The sequence below is a fragment of the Alosa alosa genome, chromosome 16 (genome assembly GCF_017589495.1).
Source record: "Alosa alosa isolate M-15738 ecotype Scorff River chromosome 16, AALO_Geno_1.1, whole genome shotgun sequence".
NCBI classification, from domain to species: Eukaryota; Metazoa; Chordata; class Actinopteri; order Clupeiformes; family Clupeidae; genus Alosa; species Alosa alosa.
The window spans coordinates 29,968,471-29,990,410 of NC_063204.1; the positions used below are offsets into that span (position 1 = coordinate 29,968,471).

General features: G+C 45.8%; 1 protein-coding gene across 1 annotated transcript in view; it reads right to left on the reverse strand.

Annotated features, from left to right (window-relative positions):
• ptprma (protein tyrosine phosphatase receptor type Ma) overlaps positions 1 to 19,153 on the reverse strand; it is a 190,397-nt gene extending 171,244 nt beyond the window's left edge. The window contains exon 1 of the mRNA XM_048265863.1: positions 18,899 to 19,153. Within this exon, the coding sequence (XP_048121820.1) occupies positions 18,899 to 18,971 (73 nt within the window). The 5' untranslated portion in view covers positions 18,972 to 19,153. The remainder of the gene's footprint in view (positions 1 to 18,898) is intronic.
• Between the last annotated feature and the right edge of the window lie 2,787 nt (positions 19,154 to 21,940).

The following is a 21,940-nucleotide window of genomic DNA, read 5'->3' on the forward strand; positions in this document are numbered from 1 at the left end:
AGGGGAAATCAGTGAAAGAATACACAATGAAAGAAGGAAAGAAACACGGGAAGAGGTAAATATGGAGAAAGAGAAAAGGAAGGAAGGAGTAAGATTAGGTTAGAGAGGAGTAAAGAGAAGAGAAGAGAAAAAAGGTATTACGCAGACAGGATTGCAGAGGTAAAGGACAGGCATTGGATTGACAGAGAGAGAGAGAGAGAGAGAGAGAGAGAGAGAGAGAGATGGTAGAGATAGATGAAGAGATGGAGATGTGGAAATGTCAGGGCTGTGAAGAGGTCACTGGGTGGCAGTGGGCATCCGGCGCACGGTATTTGCGAGTGGCCTGCACCGCTGCCACTGCCACTGCTGGTGCCGGCACCCGTCTCCATGGATCTGTCAGCGGGACTGAGATGCGCCACCTCAAGAGAGCACCTGCCTCCTCCTCCTCCTCCTCCTCATCACCTTCTTCTCTTGGCCTCCTACACCTCCTCTGGGCAGACACAGGTGCCCTTGCCCCTGACCTCTTTTTCGCTCTGTCGCTCATTCCCTCACTCTTCCTATCTTACACAATCTCTCCATCTCCTTCTCTGAATTTTGTTTTCCTTCTTTTGCCAGTTCTTTATCATACTTTCCTGCATTCTTCTACCACTCCCTCTATCCCCTCAATCTACCACTCTTAATCTTTCTCTCCCCCAACATTTTTCTCACTATCCCCTTCTTTCACTCCCCACTCTCTCTATCTCTCTCCCACCAGTCGTCCCCCATCTCTCTCTGTCTCCCTCTTTCACAAGCCATACCACATCTTCCTCTCTCTCTCTCTCCCTCTCTCTCTCTCCCTCCCTCCTGCCCTGAGGCTATGGACGGTGGCTGTCCTCTGCCTGTCAGTGTGGCGTTGCTCCTGGAGGACGCTGGAAGACGTCGCTGGGCTGGCAGACTCTCACACTGGAGAGACAGCCAAAAGCATCGACTGGACAGCACACCCCCTCCGCCTCCTCCCCTTGCACTTGGGGGGGCCCTGTCGCCAACGGTGACAGACAACGTCAGGGTGGGTGAAATCCCTGCACAACCATGTCTTCATCTACCCCCCACACACACACACACACACCTTCAATTCCCCCCAGCTTCAGCTAACAGTTTAAACACTGACCCATCTTCCTGTATTTTCAGTTATTATTCAATTATTATCATACACATGTACATGAATACTGGTCCTCTCTCCCACTGACAGTACTTATCATGTTTTCACTTTCATGTGTCCAACGCTATCTGCTTAAGAGGGAACAAATATCCATGGCTATCTATTGCTACACCAGCTGTCAAGCAAAACAGATGCAATGATTTTCTGCCTAATCTGGCAATTCCACGCAAATGAAACATTTGTAATTAATAACATTCATTGCAGCTCAGCCATAACAATGCCTCCTCAAACCCATTAGATGCCCGTGATTACAATCATCCTCATTTGTTGGAGAGGAAGGGAGAGGGGTTGTCTTTAGGACACTTAAATCCCTGACCTCTCACTTTTAACAGATGGGGAAGTCTTCTGGGGTTACTCAGACACAAGTACCTTGAGGTGTGTGTGTGTGTGTGTGTGTGTGTGTGTGTGTGTGTGTGTGTGTGTGTGTGTGTGTGTGTGTGTGTGTGTGTGTAGGTGTGTGTGTATGACCTCAACCCCCGAGGCCTTTTAGGTAGGGGCCTGGCGTGTCTGCTCCCAGGCAATCATCTTTTCCCCCATCCCTGGCTTAAGACATATCACAATGCTCTTAAGAGAAAAGGAGGGGGTCAAAATGAGAGAGTAATGTCAGCGTTTTCCTCCGCTAAGAGGATAAGGCCACGTGGTGCTCCGCAGCGGTCTTCCGCCAGCGTCTCTGTCTGCGCAAATCTCACGAGAGATAAGACTCCAAGGTTTCTGTAGGATAGATGATGCTGTTCCTGGGTCCTAATCTCCCAACGTACGGCGCGTATGCACACACACACACACACACACACACACACACACACACACACACACGCTCACACACACACCAATCCTCCTTCTTCCTCCCCCTCCTTAGAAGAATATTTATGATAAATTTCAATCTCGCCCGGGTTTGCAGAATAAGATTAAAGGAAACTTTTGCGAAATTGCTTTTCTTTGCCCCCACCCCTCCACAGTGTGACAAGATAATACTTAGGCGACCAGACTGAATCTCGGAGGCCTTAATCCCAACCTGCTTTGAGTGGGCTGCTTGCATATCCACCGGCTAAGGAAAATAGCCTCTTATGAATAGCAAACAATTATTAAAAGCAGGCATTTCCAGATCAACTGGCTTCTGATAGCCTCAGACCCACTCCACTGAAATATATCCCCATAGGACCTACACACACACTCTCTCACACACACACACACTCACATACACGTACTCACACACTCTACAAAAAAGCATCTCGCTACGCTTTCGCTAAGATAATTAAAGGCCAAAAACAAGCCTTCCAGAAACTAGACCGTAACCACATTTCCTTTTTTAAATACAGTCGGGTGTTTTCATTTACACCCGCAAATAAAGGAGTGCTATCTGAAGCTGCACTTTAGATGTTTTTTTAATAGAGGGACGGCGCAAGTACTCAGAGCACACCCCCTAAAACAGTCTGCGCTCACATATTGAACATATTGATGCGTGAGGACTTAGCCTAGTAAACAGTAGCTTGGCGAAGGGCGTTCATTAAAGAGGGAGACGCAGTGTCAACCAAATACTCCAACACCATCATAGCTGCAATATGCAGGAGGGACCCCCAAGCTGTCTGTCCCGACAGGGCATATATACGAGATTGCTAGTTAAGACACACACACACACACACACCACACACACACAGACACACACAGGACTGCACACATTTCCACTCTCAGAAACACATCTCCATACAGTTTACAGTCAACCCCCCCACACACACACACACACACACACACACACACACACACACACACACTATTTCACACATACACACCTACTCACTCTCAGACATTCAATCTTGTAGACACGTACACATACGCACACTCATATACTCACACACCTTGGACACAGCTAGATCCCTGTGGGGGTGTTCACTTGAGAGCTTCAGGGATATTATCGTCCCTAAAGGTCTTCAAGTACACACTATCTAGTTGACTTCACAGACTGAGTGGGCCAATCGATTCCACTCTAAATGAGGGCCCTTAATTGACTTCTCCTGATTCATTCATTATTTAAAGCTTTGATCAAGTAGGCTAAACGGAAAGAAGTTGGCCATCGCTAGCTGAGGGCCGTAAGCTCCGTAATGTTTTCTTCTAGCTGGTCTTAATAAAAGAAGAGTGAAAAGCTGATGCTAATAGGATCCAACAAAACTCTAACGAAACTGCAAGCAGAAACAACACATTAGCCCACAGCATAAACTAGCCCCTTTTCCACTTGAGCAAATCATCAATGTTCACATTCAGGTATTTTGCAAACTGCATATTGTTTACATTTAAACAGCAAATCTTTCAGATGCACAGTAACAGTCCATGTTTCTGATGCACCACAATGATCATATTTCTGATGAAATTTCTGACCTTGATCTAATATGCTCTTTAGGCTGATTCCATTGCTACAAACAAGCACCAGTGCTTATCCAATTTGCCGTATTTCATTGAGGTTCAAACAATTGAGATGGAGACAGATCTAAGCAGGGGGACTTGGTGTTTTTTTCGTGCTCTGAGAGGCGTGAACAACATCAGCAGATGGACACTGGCTGTCATAAATTCCCCAGCCAGCCGGCAGGAGTCTGCAGCAGGTCCTAATCGATATGAAATAAGATTCAGTGGAACTTGGGTGTCATGTTTTAGTGCCTTGCTAGATTGTCACTAAATCTCTCCGGGTACTGATCCTTTGCCTTCAAGGCTTTCCGTGCCCTTCTCTCCCTCCTTTCTCTGTCACTCTCTCCCTTCTTCCATGCTTCCCTCCCTTCCTCTCTCACTCTGTCCCTCCCTCGCTCACTCTCACTTCCCTCATCTCTGCACTCTCACACACTCTCGGCTAGGAACAGAGGTCACAAAGACCCAAAATTTACACAGCAACGTAAAACATGGTTCTCTATATATCACATTCAGGCCTAATTGCTGCTATCAGCACTGCATCAAACTCCCAGCCGAGCTTGAGTATGAAGAGGTCGACAGCGGGGCATAAACTTTATCACTAAGGAACATTCCAGAAGGCACGGCTCTTCTGTGAATAGTTAAGGCCGGAATTATGTGATTCATGGTGTTGGAAGGCGAAAAAAATGGCCACCGCCTTAACGAGAGTGAAATTACATTGATGAGATAGTGTGTATGTATGTGTGTGTGAGCTTGTGTGTGTGTGTGTGTGTGTGTGTGTGTCCATTTCCCCTCTGGATGAGCTCATGGGCTGGTGTGATGTGCACAGAGATTTGTCTGCTGGGCCTGTTTCCTTTGGCCCGTTTCCTCTGTATGTCTGCGTGTGTCTGTGTGTGTGTGTGTTTGTCTGCGTGTGTCTGTGTACGCCTGTGTGTGTATGTGTGTATGTGTCTGTGTGTGTCTGTGCCGCTGGGCCAGTCAGCCCTGCTGATCTCACCGGGCAGGCGGCATCTCAGCTTCCCACAATCCCTTGCTCTTCCTGTGGGGTTGGAAACTCTGACAGCAGGAGAGGGAGGAATTGGGGTGGGAGTAGTGTGCTGTCACACCCACACACAACCTCACAGAGACATACACCAACACACACACACAAAATATACACTACCACTTTTACATGCCCACACACCACCAAAACACTCTAATACTCTCATATTCTTACATACAAGCTTGCGCTGCCCCGTGAGCCAAAGAGACCACACAGACACACACACACACACACACACACACACACACACACACACACACACACACACACACACACACACATAAAACACACACACACACACACACACACACACACACACACACACACATAAACACACACACACACACACACACACACACACACACAGACACACACACACACACACACAGCTCCTGCCAAAAAGGGCTCAGTCTGCAGACCCAAGTTGGCCGGTCCGGCTCGGCTGGCCCGGCTGACGGTGTAAAATGGGCCTAGTCAGCTGTGTGCTAATAGCACTAGCGCTTCATTTTCATGCGTCTGGTATGGCAATGGGAGGCGACAGGAACGCGTGGCTCTGTGGCAGTGCGCTGCTGCGTTAGCGGGAGGTGGCAGGAGGAGAGGAGAGGAGAGGAGAGAAGGAGAGAGGAGAGGAGAGGAGAACAGAACAGAAGAGAAGAGAAGAGAGAGGAGAGGAGAGGAGAGGAGGAGAGGAGAGGAGAAGAGAGGAGAGGAGGAGAGGAGAAGAGAGGAGAGGAGAGGAGGAGAAGAGAGGAGAGGAGAGATGGGCTGTGCGGCTGAAAGATCACAAGGGGGTCTGGGTACACGCCGCTGGTGACCTGGCAGAGAAGACACCAGGTGGGCAGATGGGAGAGTATCAGGTGGGAGAGATACTTTTGGAAAGTTCACAAGCAGAGACACACACACACACAAACACATATTTTCACACACGCATAGATGCGCACACACACGCACACACACAAGCCCAGAGATACAAGCACACACACATACAACAACTACTGCCCCCTCCTCACACACACACACACACACACACACACACACAGTGAAGGAAAGGTCAGAGCTGACACCTCCCGCCTTTCTCTGTCGGAGACTCCATCCAGCGAGGTCTGGGATTGCTCCCGCTTTTTGTCAGCGTACTCCTCCTGCCGTGAGAAGGTCATCAGCAGCCCCCAGCCGGCACGGCAGCTCGGCGGAGAGAGGAGGAACAGCCACCCAAGACCTCCGCCTGTTGCTGCCTCCACCACGTGCACTCAAAGGTCTCGTCCCGCGTGGCTTCATTGTGAATCTGCTTCGGTATCAACCGGCCCCCGACAATAATGTCAAGCTAGAAGCCAGGCCTAGGCTATGACACACACTGTGGTTCTCAGGGAGGGGGTCGCACATGCGTGTGCGTGTGTGTGTGTGTGTGTGTGTGTGTGTGTGTGTGTGTGTGTGTATGTGTGTGTGTGTGTGTGTGGCACAGAGAGGGGGCATGGGTAAAGGTCTTCCAGCTTTTTTTTTTAAAAGCGGTAAAGAAATGGTTGAGACAGAAGGTTAAACATATCTGAGGACTGAATGTCAGAGGGCCTCATGGAGTGAATGCCTGGGTGTGCAAAATGGCACCAGAGATCCATGTGGAGAGAGACACACACACACACACACCTTCCTATTGTCATTTGTCACAACTGGTGCTGTTGCCATCTAAATTCATTTACTGTTTATTTACTTTGCTGCAATTGTTTTTATATTACTACTGTAATATTTAACTTTGGCAATACTATATCCAAACAGTCATGCTAATAAAGAATTAAGAGAGAGAGAGAGATTGGGCTGTCTGTTGTCTGCTTGACTCAGAGAGAAGGAATGCACTCTTGGACAGCAACTCAAGACACCCTATTCACACTTCCCACTTTTAACAGCTCTCACGCAGCCATGCAGTCAACACTGTGCTAACTGAGCCTGACCCTGTGTCCTCCTATGAACTCCTATGCAAAACATGCTTTCATTAAGCATGCAACTCATCATGCAGCTCATCATGCAGCTCATCATGCAGGTCATCTGATTAAGAAACGGACAAAAACAAGGGGATCATACTGTCTGTTCCATGTAAGGAGTTCCTGGATGGCTGCAGTACTGCATACTGCATCTTGCTCATGGTTCAGTTCATAGATGGTTAGAAGAATAATTCTTACCCAATCAATCAAACAAAAACTAAACAAAAAAAACTAAACAGACAAAGTAAAGTTAAATTGAAACAAAAATGGATGAAAATTCAATATGAGTTTTACATAGTCACAGTGTCACTGTAATTTGTGAACTGATTGTTGACCATAAATAAATCAATTATCTAAAAAATAGGCACTGAAACGAACTGAGTGCACCTTCACCACTCTAACAGACATGAGCTCAGACTAGTTCTGCAGAAAGGCTGACAACACACACACACACACACACACACACACACACACACACACACACACACACACACACACAGTACAACTGTCACCATGGTCTGTCCACATCCTGCCGATCAACCTGTCACACACCCAATGGTTAACATGTTCTGTCCATATTAGGCATTAGTTATAGCAGACCTGTCCACTGCTCAACCAGTGAGATACAAAGAGAGAGAGAGAGAGAGAGAGAGAGAGGGCAGAGAGAGACTCTCTGGGCTGCATCTGATGAGACTTGATGGAGCCCGACTTCCTGACAGACTCTCTCAAGATGCTCCTCTGCCAGTCGCCTCCCTTCGTAATTTAGGTGTCAACTCAGATTCCATGGTGATCCCTCTGTGACACGAGGGTACGGCCCCCTTCGGAAAGTAAGACGGGTGGCAGCGGACGCCCCACATGCGGACGGAGACGCGCGCGAGGGTGACGGCGGTGGCGTGCTAACATACAAGCGACGCGGCCATTGTTGTGCGCAGTGGGCTGGTGACAGGCATCTGCAAGGCCCCCTCGCCACGTCCGCAACAATTATCCGTGGCACAGCTTCATTAAGCCGTCACTTTGCCCAAGTGCTCGCCACCCATGTGCGGAGATATCAGTGCCTACCAGGACATCTATCCACGGCCCTCAGCTCATCCCAAACCATAATTATCAAGCAAATGCACAGCCTGACACAAAGTCAAGATGCATACAATCAAAAGGCTCGGGGGTAACAGGCCACCAACAGCTTCACTGTAGATCTGCGGTGCCGGGAAGTAATAAAAGTTCATCTGTGTTACTGTATCAGTTACGCCGAGTAATAGAGAATGTTTAATTAACGCCAAAAAGAGGCTTTCATAAGCCGAGGCATCTGGTTTAAATGTACAAGATTCCCTTGTTTGGAAACATCACACAAAGATCAGAGAGAAATCACCAGCACGAGTGTGCCACTAATATAATTGCCATTCACAGTGCTTGGATTTGTGCACATTTGTTGACCGTTTATGGAAACCATGCCCCCTCCCCCTCCTAACAACAGCGAAAGCTGCCGACTCCAGTTGGACAGACATCTCTCTATGGTGATGTTTGTAGTCTCTTGGATACGGCATTGAGATCTTACAGAGCGCCTGACATCTGCACAGAGAGAGGGGAAAAGAAATCCTGAAATCCTGATGGGAAACAAGCGTTGCCAGTGGAGTCTTATGATAGTCAGGTGAAGGCAAGAGCACAGGGAGAGATTGGAAATGTTTTTCTTCTTCTTCTTCTTCTTCTTCCTCCCCCCCTCTCTCACCTCCCGACCAAGATCTTAGGAGTAGGGATTTGGATCAAGGGAAAAAAAGAGTAGAGAAAAAAGAAGTACGATTTTGATGTCTCCTCCACTCCTCTGAAGAGAGGGAAAAAGAGGGCAAACATGGGGGAGGCTCATGGCCTCTAAATCCATGGCGGGGCGAGCCAGCCCACGCCAAAGCATATCAGTGTCTGGCCCTGACACCTCTGGGAGTCTTCAGGGGAATCTGGCCACACATCTGCTCACCAGTGGAGGAGTGTGGGTGTGTGTGTGTGTGTGTGTGTGTGTGTGTGTGTGTGTGTGTGTGTATGTGGGGGCAAGGGGGCCATGAAGGGTTATTTGAGGTTAAATAGTCCCCTAAGAGCACAGGGGCACTTGTCAAGGCGTGGGAGTGGAGGGAGGTAGGGAGAGGGTGAAGCGAGAGTTAAATCAGACGTTTTTAGCGGCTAGAGGACAGCGGTTTTGAATGTTTGTCACGTCCAGCCTTTCAGGCCTCTGGCAGGACCCAATGTTATTTATTCAAGCATTAGTGTGTGTGTGTGTGGTGAGGGGGATGGTTCATAGGAATCTGTTTATATGTGTGCCTCTGTTTATATTTGTATTGTAAGTAAGTACACATTATTACACACACACTTCCAAGTATATGTGTGGGTGTCTGTTTACTCTCTTTCTCTCTCTCTCTCTCTATCTCTGTGTGAGTGTGTGTGAGTGTGTACAGTTAGCCTACTTGCATGCTTACATACAGTATTTTTGCATGTTTCTGTGCGTGAGTGTGTGTGTTGTGTGTGTTTACCTACTTGCATGAGTGTCCCTGTGTGTATGCCTTTGTGTGGTTTGCTTTCCCCCGAAGCAGTGAAGATGGTGTAGCTCCTGCTGTTTGATGTTCCCTCTCCTCCGGTAACTAAAGAGAGCCAATAAAAGGCATGTGTGGCGGCCGTGTCCTGCCATGCGCGCCCCCATTAGCCGTGAAAGACCTCCCTATTCAGCCGTGCAGAGCCAAATCCACCGAGGGGGTCAGGAGGGAGCCGTTCGTGCCTGAAAGCGCCGCTTAAGAATCTTCACAACAAACCAAACTGTTCCGATTTAATCCATCTCCCTCGGTGAGAGGAATTATAGGTAAACATATGCCTTCATTATTTGCTTTGCTGCATTGGAGAAGGAAAATAAATAAACAAATACAGCTCGAGCCCAGTGGAATATTACTGTTTATAGATTATACACCATCGTATGCCTTTAGATTTCATTATGCTTAAGCTCTAAGAGAGTAAGTGAGGAGAGCAACAAGGAGAGCTTGTACTATGTCGCTGTGCCGCTGTTTAGCTGTGCTAGTCGCACAGAGGCTGAGGCTGTGAAAGTGCTTTTTGCAAACAACCAGAAAGGCTTTGACCTTAACCTGTGGGTTTAAACAAGCATGAAGCTAGTGATCTGGGGTGAAGGAGGTATTATCTTTTCATGCCTCAGCATAGGGGACGGTGTGAGGGGAATTGGCTTGGGAGGGCTGCAAACTTGCACGGTAAAATGAGAAAAGATAATGACCCACTTTATGCCCTTTTATGCCAGCCCAGTGAAATGCACCTGCCCCAGGAGAAGAGAATTAATTACCCCTGATATGGAGGGTTAGCAAGCGTCACACTTGCTACTGGTTAACAAAAACACTGCTGCACACGCATTGCTGCTCTTCGCTACACAGTCTTAACACCCAACAGTCGTTTAAATCCAGCCCCTGAAATTTACCATGGGCGTGCACACACACACACACACACACACACGCACACACACACACTCAAAACATCCTTCAGTGGAACTTTATTTGAGCTGTAGTTTCAGCACATCTTCTCAGCGATCCGAGAGCCGTGTCAGTCAACGAGGGGCCACGACTGCTGCACCGCTAGGCCTCGGCCCAAATGATGTGTGTTACGTGTGGTGGAGCGCGGCGTCTAGGGAGGTTAAGCCTGGGGCAGCAGGGCGTGGTGGGGAGGGAGTAGGAGGTGGCGTGGGGCAGGGGGGAGAGGAGCTGGGGGTGGAGGTGGTGTGGGGGGTTACTGGAGAGATGCTGGGTAGAGAGTAGCAAGAGAGAGAGAGAGAGAGAGAGAGAGAGAGAGAGAGAGAGAGCGTCTTCAGCAGACCTGGCTGGTGCTAAGCTGGAGGGGCCCTTCTGGGACTGCCCTTGTTAATGCAGTGCCTGTGGTCAAGCCCCAGGCTCCCTGACCCCTGCAGCATGCCAACATATTTGCCTGTCTGCCTGATTTTTTCCTTTTCTTTCCTTCTTCTCTCTCCTTAGATTCCAGGTTCTCTGCGTTAGAAAGGGATGGGGATGGGGATGGGGATGGGGATGGGGGTGGGGGGGGGGGGGGTGGTTGGACTCAGTGTCTATCTACTGAGTGAGGCAACAACAGTGTCTATCTACTGAGTGGCTATCAGCTGCACTGGCCGCTCCACTCTCGCTGGTTTTGTCTATCGGTCCAGATGTTTTCGATGCAAGCGTCGTTTTTTTGGTTATCTTACTGTCCGCTTGGTTGCCTGGGCAACTCTCACCATCAACCAGGAAGTCTCTATGGAGCAATGTGCTGAGGCCAGTCGGGGTTGCCAGGGAGTGAGGGAGTACATGAGAGGCCGGACGCAAAGCTGCCTCCCAATTCGGGGATGCGAGTGTCTTATCAACAACGGCTCAGTGCAATTTGCGTAGAGAGGATGAGGACACTCTTCTGCGAGGTGCCTTTGTTTCGATCTTCAGTGGCAGGATTAGATGGAATTAGGAGTAAAAAGTTGAGCAAGTGGCAAAAAAGCCCACAAAGGTTTAATTCCCTTGCAATACCCAAGTAGTACCACACAGTGTGCCTTTTTCTTCCAGGCCGATCTAAACTGAGAGGGATTTGCCCAATTTGCCATCAATTGGATTTTGGCCGTTTGAGATTTGCCTCGTTTATCTTCTTGGAGGGCTTATTTCATGCTGCCGTCTCGTCGGTAAACCTCAAGGAGCCTTGTTTTATTGCGCTGGTGGCCGCGCTTGCGAGCCTCATTACGACAGCCGCAGTCTTCAACTGCTGAGATCCGCAAGACTGGGTTTCCGATCCTATGGGGGATGGGGATTTGCAAACGTGAGTCAAGCAACTAACAAAATGAAGTCAGGTCAAAAACGCGAGTCATTCTAATGTAGGAACCCCCCACGTCTGCTCCTCAAGCAGCACAAATGGCCTCCTGCAGTCGACATTCCACTCAAGTACTTTTGATGGACAAAGTGTGTTGTAATTCACTTGGGGGGGAGCACTGTGGAGGTTGGGGGGGTTGAGAATGAAAGGACACTGTGATGAGGTCTGTAAATGTTTGGATAATTATGTTTGGATTCTGCACACGGAATGCTCCCTGTGTGGCCTAGAATGCCTATTGTGACCTCAGCAACCTGAGACTGAGACTGACTCACACTGCCCGCCCTGAGCGTAATAAATAAACTCTGAGATATAACTGCCGTTACTGCATAACTCCACAGCATTGCGCGCTTACAAAACTGACTGCGTGCAACCACTTAAATGCTCTTCTCAGTGCACTCTGGATGGGAACCAGGGGAGTATAACCACAATTCTAAAGATAAACATTATTCAAAAAATAGACCGGCTAATTTTACCCAATCAGAATGGCCCATCCGGTTTTGAACTGCACAATGTCAGTCAGTTCCAGAGACACAAGGAGAAAGACCTGACCTGCTTTTTTTTCTTCCACTACCGGACCTCCTTCCTTTTGACAACTAGTTTAGCCCTAAAAGGCTCAACTGCTCTAATTTTTGAAAGTACTCTTAACCTCACTTAACATTGGCCAAACCACAAGGGACCTCTCCCATGTTCCTTGCAAATGCTCCCCTGCTCTCGCAGCTTATAAGTGGATGACATACATACGCAGGCTCATCAATCAAGGACAGATGAAATATGGGGTACAGAGGAACGGACCCAGCCCTGGGGTCCTTCATAAATCCATAAATACTCAGTTACACAGAGGTACGAGGAGAAACTATGACCCAAAAAAGCAGGAGCCACAAACTCAGGTAACTGTACAAAGAAATGTGACAAGGTGTACAGTAAACACACAAATGGATATGAACAGAGCATACAGACATAATATACACTTCAGAAAAACAACTGCACTACAAACGTGAAAAAGACAGATAGATAGATAGAGATAGATAGATAGATAGATAGATAGATAGATAGATAGATAGCCTACAGTAGATAGATCAAATTAATTCCCATCCCTCTGTTGAAGAAGAAAAACAGCACAATTATCGCCTAGTATTTTCCTTCAACATCTGCATGACGCCATTCTTAGCAGCACGCAAGATGGCCAATTCAGGGGAAGAATTACCATATAATTCATAGATTCAGCTGCATATTTATTGTAGCAATATGGGTTAAGCATACTTCTCGGGGGTGCCCCCCACCCCCCGCCGGCAACCCCGCTGTTCACACAGCCTATTCCCCATGTGCTCTTACCCATTAGTGCCTGTGGTCTATAAAGCGCTCGCTTTCATCTCCCACTGCTAAATGCACATAGATGATAGTCTTGGACAAATGCCTAGGACAGTTATGCTAATGATGCTAATGCTAATGATGAAATATAACACGCAATGAAATATTTACAGTTCCCCTGCCTTTGAATACATATTTGAGAATATTCTAGAAGGTTCCAGAGGCTTTCACATTCTTCCCGTCACTGGCAGACAACACCGCCAGCAACACCTGCGGTACCTCGAGAGAGTCAAGAAGAGAGTGTAAGGTAAAAGAGGTGTCCCACTGTGAACTAAAAAAAAAAAATGTGTCAACTATTCATACTTTCAGCTTTTTGCCCCAATTGATAACCTACTGCAAAAAAGTTTCTCAAAAGCTGTTCTTCCATTCTAGCCCAACCAGTGTGACACAGAGAAACTCTTTTCCCTACCCCCACCCACGGCCTAGCACACATGCAACTGTTAGGAATTTCTGAGAACCCCCCCCCCAAAAAAAAAGAAATCACCTCTGACATTTTTGAGGGGGTTTGATTATTACTTGTCCTTTATCATTTCCCCCTTAGGCATATTGTCTTAATACCAGCAGCAGCTTCGTGTGGCTCGTGGATTAGCCCCTGCCTCTGGCAAGCGTCTCAGGGCTGGAAATATTTAATATGGAGAGCTGCTGACCCTAACAGCGATTAATCCCCCCCCCCACACACACTGATATGGAGGTGCACATTCAGCAAGTCCTGCCTCACAATGTTCCCCTTGTGGCGTCTGTCTGCATTTTTAGCCCATTGGGGGCCTCTTTAAGCCTCTTTAAACCAGATTTGAATGAGACGTCGTATTGCTGTAGTATAGGACACATAGCAAGTAGCACTCCATACAGTGTGTTGGTGGCCTGCTCCTGCCTTTTGAAAGTGTCCATAAACTGCATCATAACTGGAGTCAGGCGAAGCCTCAGTGCCATTTGTGGAAGTCGTTTCATTACAAAGCTCTTTTCATTATCTATATTTGGAGACTCAGTGGAACCGCCTAAGTTCTGCAGGAAAAATAATTATGGTAACTGCCGAGACAGGCGAACAGAGGGTTCAGAGTCTCAACGAGCAATGTTTCACAATTAATTTCCCCCACAAAACACTCTTCGAGGCACTGGGTTTCAGGGTTTTTTGTTATTAAGAGTGTTATGCCGGCAGAGGAGGAAGGTGGGGCCAGTGTTGTGGAAAAAACACTAACTCCCCTCTGCTCCGACCGTTATTCCAGTGTGTCAGGCAGAGAAAACACAGGCACTTCCTGGTTTCCCAGAATTCAGTGCTGTTATTAGGGCTGTTGAAGGCCCCTGGGAGATGACAGGTTGAATGTGACCACTCACCGATGAGGCTATTAATACTATTAAATCCAGCCCTATCCACTCCACTGTTACTCCTGAACCTAGCGCTCAGTGGAATAGATTAGGTTTAGCGGGCTTAAGATGGGGCTTTTAAGACAGAATGCGGGCTGATAATTACACCATTCATGGTCGAGAGAGTGGAGAGGTTGAGCAACACAAACCAGGGCCAACATGGCAGCCAAAACGATGTGTTTTTGAACCAGTGTTTACAAACTTAAAACCCTAGTGTTAAGTTTGTAAACACTGGTTCAAAAAAGAGAAGTCAACACATGATGCCAAAAAAGGGTTATTCAAGTGTTTTTCTACAATCGAGTTGAGGTGTTTTATCTCCAGGCCCTCTCAGGGTAGATTGGATAGGATTGGATAGGTGGTGAAGGCTAAACAGAGGGACAGACATGACAAACTTATGCTAATGGGATGGACGGAATTCCGAGGGGCCACACTAAGCTGTGAATTTCATCAGTCAACATCAAACACTTCATCATCCCCTATCTAAAGACCAGCCGTATACAACTCTCACCCATCCTCCATCTGCAATTAAAACGACTAATAAAGACCCATTCAAAGTCTATGCCCTCTTCTTGCAGGGCAATAAACATAGCCCACATGGCCCAAATGTGCCTAAAACAATTAGACTTGTCAGTATAAAAAATAAATAATGATTTTTCTTAAGAACTGGCACTGCATGGTCCTTGAATCCCAGGAATCCTTGAATTTATGCCTCCTCCATTTTGTCTAGACATGAGTAAACTGTGAGGATTACAACTGGCCATGGAAGTACTTGGCAACAATTATAAACAACACAAAGTGAGAGCAAACTAACCCTGTTTAGAAGGGCAGTATGTCTTCTCTGGATGTGGAAGGAAGAAGTGGGCTTGCAAAAGAATATCAGTAGGCTACTTGCTCATCCTCTCTGCTATGTCTCTGACGCACATGTTTGTGAGGGGCACAATGAGGTGACCTGGACACATTTCCTGTCTGAAGCATGTGAGTGTGTGGAAGACCATTTCACAACTTCCTTGGATAAAACAATGGGCTTTAGGCTCGTTAATTAAGCCAGGCGAACATTTAAGAGAACAACACATTGGGAGTTAAACAAGGCCTGTGCATAGCTAACAACCCAAAGGAGAGGAAGCATAATGAATGCGGAGTCTACCACACAGATGCGGGCTGACAGTAATGGAAATATTTGCCTGTGGTCATACACTAAAGGAGGAGGAGATGGAGAAGTGAAAGACTGGCACAGGGGATCTCAGCCACCTGCTCCAAGTGTGTCACCTGCAAAAATAAGATGTCAACAACGGGAAACAGAGGCACGCCTCTTTCCTTTCATGACAGACGGAGCCTACCCCTTACCAATCCCATCCCATCCGAAGCCCGCATAAAATTAGGCCGCTGTGGGCCCTTTGTGGATTAATTAGCCATGTTTTTCTCAACTCTCGGACTGACACAGTCACCTACAAAGGAATGCGAGGCGGGTATCCGGTAGCGACTAATGAGTCATGGTGACTCGATCGCGTCCAGGATTGTTTTATCAGCAGTCAGTCGCCTTTGTGTTTGCCTGGCGGATGTGCACAGCGCAATCAGCTAGCGGACCACCTGGCCACCTCGAGCTTCTCTGCTTGGCCCTGAAGCCTGCATATGCGGATGATTCATTAGCTCTTCCGCGCTCACGTTTTTCCCCAACAGGAGAGACAGACAGTGCCCGCTTTAATTAGCTTCGGCCGTGTTTGCTCAGCGTCTTTAGCAGAGTCGCACAGTCTAATAAGTGATTATGGTCTCTGGTGCGGTCAAACTGACAGCGTAGTATCTAGCCATGCCCTGGCCCTGCCATGACTAATTCTGCTGCCCACCAGCTCTTCGACCAGTGCTCAGCCAGCCAAGGACACCTTGTAGGTGGACTGGGAAAAGGCCGTGGGAGCGAGGCAGGTCAGACAGAATGATAGAATTGTTTGCCTCCTGCCGCCACAACAAATACGGCGAGACAGGGTGGAATTCTGCGACAGCATGCTGAAAAACTACTGGGTTGACTGATTTGGTGGAGGGTTCACAAAGCTAAATAGGGAAGAGTCAACAGTAGCCTATATGGTTTTAAGTGAATATCAAATTGATTGCACACAAAAGGCACTGGCAGAAACAACTCCATGATCTGAGCTGATCTGAGACTAATTTCATAATGAGTATGATATATTATTGCTGAAGGCTACAGAGATTGGATGTCTCCAATGTCTCTTTGGACAATGCAGAGATTCAATTGTATTCCCCGCTGATTCACAATCACAGGGATGAACAACGAATTCCCCAGTGGCACAATTAAAAACTCTGCTCCACAGCTTCAGCTGAGAGGACAAATTCTTCAATAATCCGGCACGGCCTCGTGCGTGAGCACACGTCTGATCCAAAGGAACAAGGCACAATCAACAAGTTCGGCTAACAGAACAATGCCCACGACACACAATGACATATCTACCGCATGGCAAAAATAACACAATTACAGCTTTCAATCTACGGAAGACGCAGTAAAAGGCTGTGCGGGCGGTAAGACCTGAAAGGATATCCTGTGTTTCCTTGTCACGAGTCAAAATATTGTTCAGGGGCGCAGAGTCGGCCTTCCATTTCAGGGTCAACATGCGCGGAGCTGCTAGCAACAACTACTGGAGTGATTGTTAGTTGGACCGCAGTTTAATTGGAGTTTAGCATTTCGTGGCGGGAATTAAAATTCTACTATAATAAATCTTTCCTCCAGCATTATCAGAAAAGTAAACGGCTATCCATGTGGGGATTGCGATTGCCTCCATAGAACATTTTGGGACAATAACAACTGCCGCTTCTTTTTAATTACTGTGTTAGTAATATATTTCACTCAATTTGCATTTTTAATTTCACTCCCAGTTCGTTTCCTTTTATTTACTCCTATTGACAATACAGTGAGCATTTGCACTGCATAATGGATTTATCTTTATTTGAGGAATATGTGTATATTTATTATTTCAATATGAAGGCCTATAAGAAGTTATTTGCAGGGCTCCTACCATCGTACTGTATGCTTAGCCTACATGTAAGCGCTGCTGCCACCATCAGGCCAACCCTCAAACAAGAGGAGACCGTTTGACAGCGGATGAACAGCACTGCATCATTCAAAGTGATTTCACTCTTGGTTTGTTCGGTTTGGGCAAAGATAACAATACTTTTGAAAAGAAGAAACTAAAAGCTCCTCGTTATATTTTGACAGGGACACAACGAGATTTAAGGGCACATTTGAGATGCACACAGATGCCAGCAGTGTTCATAAATGCAATTTAACTGGGATGACAAGAGTTCCGAGTGGTAGTCTAGTCTATTTGATGTATCTGAATGGAGCCACTCTGCGTAAACGCATAAACCTATGATGCCTGGACAATTTGGTGATGATAAAAGACAAACTAAACATAGTTGCAAAAAGTTAAGATCACTGCCTTAAAAGTGTATAATGGTCAGCAGTAGGCAAAAATGGAACTGCGTCAGGCCATATTTGGTTAACAGGCAAATTTACATGTTTATTGGTGTAAAACAACATTTAATTGCTAAGCCTATAATGTGAACTACTGCAAAATTGTATCTTAGTATCACCTCTCAGTTTGTCAGTTCTGCTCAAATAAAAAAGACCCCAGGCTGACTTCCAATACGTGACTAAGTCAATACATAAAGTGGCTTACTGACAATGTCATGTATGCCCAAACTTGATGATAAATGCATAAAGTTGTACAAAAGCCTCAGTGCAAATTAAGACTTTTACCACACACTATAATAACCAAGTTTATTATACCTGCTATAATAACCTTGCCGTCCTAATTTTGGCAGGTTGCCAAGACGCACTGATAGACACCCTTAAAATAAAGTAACCCACATTTTTAACAAACAATTCCGGTAAATTCTGAAGTATAAACAACTGATTGCTACACAAGTGTGCTACACATGGGTTGCCCCTTTACGCACCGCGTAAAAATAGATCGACATCTATAAAAAGCAGCGGCTTGGATTGATAAGATTAAACTCCCAAGCTATTAAGACACTTATAACGAAATATCAGCGCTCTCATCGCATTAGACAATGATTGTAAAGGCTACTTAATAGTTAAGAAGAAAGGCCACATTTATTGGAATGCATGTTCCGAGTTATGAGAGTGGCGAGACTCCTGATTCAGACGAACTTCATATGAAGCTGATTAAATTCAAACCAGATATAGGGCGCACACTACATGAAACACGAAGAACGACGCGTACGGACGGATAGAACCGTGGCCGTTATTTATTTTCTGAACAATACATTTCATATCCAAAATGTAAAGAACCCTCTACAAAAAAGCGCTAATACTGCTGAATATGGTCAAGTAGGTTCCACAAAGTAGACTAAATTAAAAGTTTAAGCTGCGCAGAGTCGAGGCACGTCATTCAGACTGGAAGAAAAGAGTAACAATTTGTGGGCGACAACCCGAGCATTATTGAGACTAATGTCTGAACCGTACTACATTCCATCACAGCGGCATTCAGAACTTAACCCCTACACAATGAAAAGAGGGTAAGTGCAATAGCAATCACCGACAAACTTGTCTAAGGAGAAGTACTACGTATAGACTACGCAGAGACGAAAACGATAACTTCGAGTAGCCTTCCTTGGCGACACACGGAATCTTTGTCACTTCGAATAAGCTTTCGGTGCTCTACAACACTTCAAAGTAATAATAAGTCTTACCTTTGAATACTTGTCCTCGAACTGAAACCAGTAAACTGACAGCAGCAAGGAGACAAGTTAAAACTCTATCCATTGCGGGAGTGTTGCGGACGCTACCCCAGTTCTGGGGCAATATTGGTGCTACTCTTCCGCTTTGACGGTAAAAATATTCCCGGTTTTACAGTTCGGAGCCTGGCACTGGAAAGGTTTCTTCTCCGTCTTTCCCTACTTGGTTAATTGTGTATCCTTCCAGCGGCTCTACTCTCGTAGTGACTTCCAGACTGCCAAGAGGAGTCTGACGTCACCATGCATGGGGAGAGGGCTGGAGACTGAGCGCTCTCCGATAGAGGGGGTATTATGCGCTCCGCGGCACCTCGAAAGCTAGAGGAATTCTGTACCCTTTACCTAATTTGGCTTACTTCACTTAGACAGTTTGTAACGCATTCTCATGTACTAATTAGTAAATTGAATGGCAAACTGGAAAATGTGACGATAGGGAAAAGGCCAGTGGACGTGGACAACAAAGCACCAGGCTACAGGAAAAGCCAAACAACTTTGCCGCGTTATCACTTCTTAAAAGTGTGTGTTTAATGGAAGGGAGTAGGTAGCCTATATTTACCCTCATTCCTAAAATATAATCAATATGTAACAGTATGATGGATTCATGATCAAGTCATGGAATTATCTGCAAAGCTATTGTTTACTCGTCACCGGATGAGTGATTAGGCTACTTTTGAACAATACTGTTCAATGGGCTTTAAAGCTAATTTGTGTCTTTATGATCCAGGAGGGCTATTACATCCAATTAACTATAACTATGACTATATACATATATATATATATATATATATATATATGCCGTATGTGCTTTTCAAAACCCTACTATTTCTTCTGACTGAATGCAAGTAGCTTCACAAATTGTCTTTCTAAATTCTGTGTTTATCGCTTCGTCGGTCTGCTATCATGCCAGCGGGCTGTGTTGTCCTCTTTCCTCCTACGGCAGACAGCAAACTGGCTCATTCAGTGCTATGGTGACAGTAGCAGATTCGCTGTGCTCTGCGCCACAACGCAAAACAAAGAACCGGGGCTCAAAATCTCTCCGAGATCCTTAACCTCCTACAAGTTATGGTTATCATACTCAGTGAATAACTGTGAAAACGCCTGAGATATGATCAGTAATATAACCACTGCTCCACTAATGTAAGCAGTCTATGAAATAATATGAAAAAGTGACAAGGCAAAAATAATAATGAGAGTTCTATCCATATCAGTATACAATGCACATGGGTTTATTAACACTGTTTCAAAGAGCAAGGAAATAATGAAGAGACCAATATGTTCTCCTCCTCATAGAAAATATGATATTACAGTAAGACTGCATATCACCTACAGTAGCAGTTGGGATTGGCCTTTGGCAAGGACCAAACCCCCCTGAAGGCAAACACTTCAACCAAAATATTCTCATGGACAAGAAGTACTGCTGTCAGATACCAAGCCAATTCCGTAAAGTTCATCTGCAGCTTCTCTTCCAGTTGTGAGTCAGTTTGGTTACGCAGGCATGGGGAGGTGAAAGTAATTGGAGAACTGTCCTTCACGTAAATGTTCTCAAATGAGGGGAGTTTACAGATATGCAAAGACAACACTGAACACATCAAGACATAAAAACAAGTTACTGATCTCTCCCTCCTCTTGAATGGTGTAAGGGAGTTGATTTATATTTGAACATGCCATGCAGTCTAAGAAAGTCCAGGATATTGCAAAATGAAAACTCAGTTGACTTTAATAAGCAGTGTTGGCTCTTACAATGCAGTTGAGAGCAAACACATTGTCTAATTTAGAAGCAGAATGAATTATAACTGCCAACATGATTTGCCCAGTGGTATATAGTTAACTTTTAATTACAGTGGGATGGACCATAGTGGTTGAACTGTACTTGATTTCATATTGTCCCTTAGTGCAATCATAACATACAAATGGCACTTTGTTTCCTGCCCAGGTGAAGGGTGGTGCCATGGAGATATGAAGACAGTGTGTGCCAAAGATCTGATGGGTAGATGTCATCTTTGGACAAGTTTTCAAAGTACAAATTATCGACTATTATTAACTATCTAATTGAAAGGATGGTTTTTACCTAAAGTGCATATTTTCTGAAGGACTAAAAAGACCATTTCCATGATCCCTCATGATTTGACAAAATCAATCCATTCATTATGAAGTCAGATGTAGGTAATTTAAGATTATGTTCTTATGTCAGTGGGCCAAAACACATTGCACAGAATAGAGTCTTAATGGAGATTGTCTCCATGGTTTTGCAGCTGGTGTGTCCTGGTCTCTTGTATTCTTGATAAAGCTGCCTTATCAGAGATGCCGTCTAAGTGATTTGTTGGGCTTTCTCATCCACAGCAGGCCACCAGAGATCCACAGTCACAGCTGTCTCACAGCAATTGTTCCAGGGCACAGTCCTGTGACATTTTCATATATAATTATGTACTCCGCTAGACAAGGCACATCGACTCCCTGTGGCGCTCACAATCAATAGGAATCAGCCCTTGGTCTTGAAGAAAGCCAGGCCTCAGAGAAGACACCAGGGTTAACTCTTCAACACAAACCATTGCTGTAAACAACAACAGAAAAAATATAACAGCATTTCCTCAATAACATTCACCACAATTATACACATGTAACTGTATGGTGATGTAACCATGGTATGGACCAAATCACACCAAATACATGCAAATAGTTTTGTTCTACTTGATACTGATACTAATTTTTCAATCATTTTTTTTGTATAATGGAGGCTTTCTAAGCTACTTTCACATACAACTTTCAAAAGTATTCTCCAACGTTTGAGATCAATTCCCTACTCTCCACTGACCATTAGCAGCATGGTCCATTTCAAGTTGCATGTTGCTTGTCTTATGTCATGTGGCCACTAGAGGGAACATTTCTCACAATGGTCATTTATCATCAGTGTATCAGTGAAATGGCCTTGTCCATGCAGAGGACATTCATGACACCTTCCCAATGGTCCATCAATATGGGAACCCATGTGGATTAATTGGG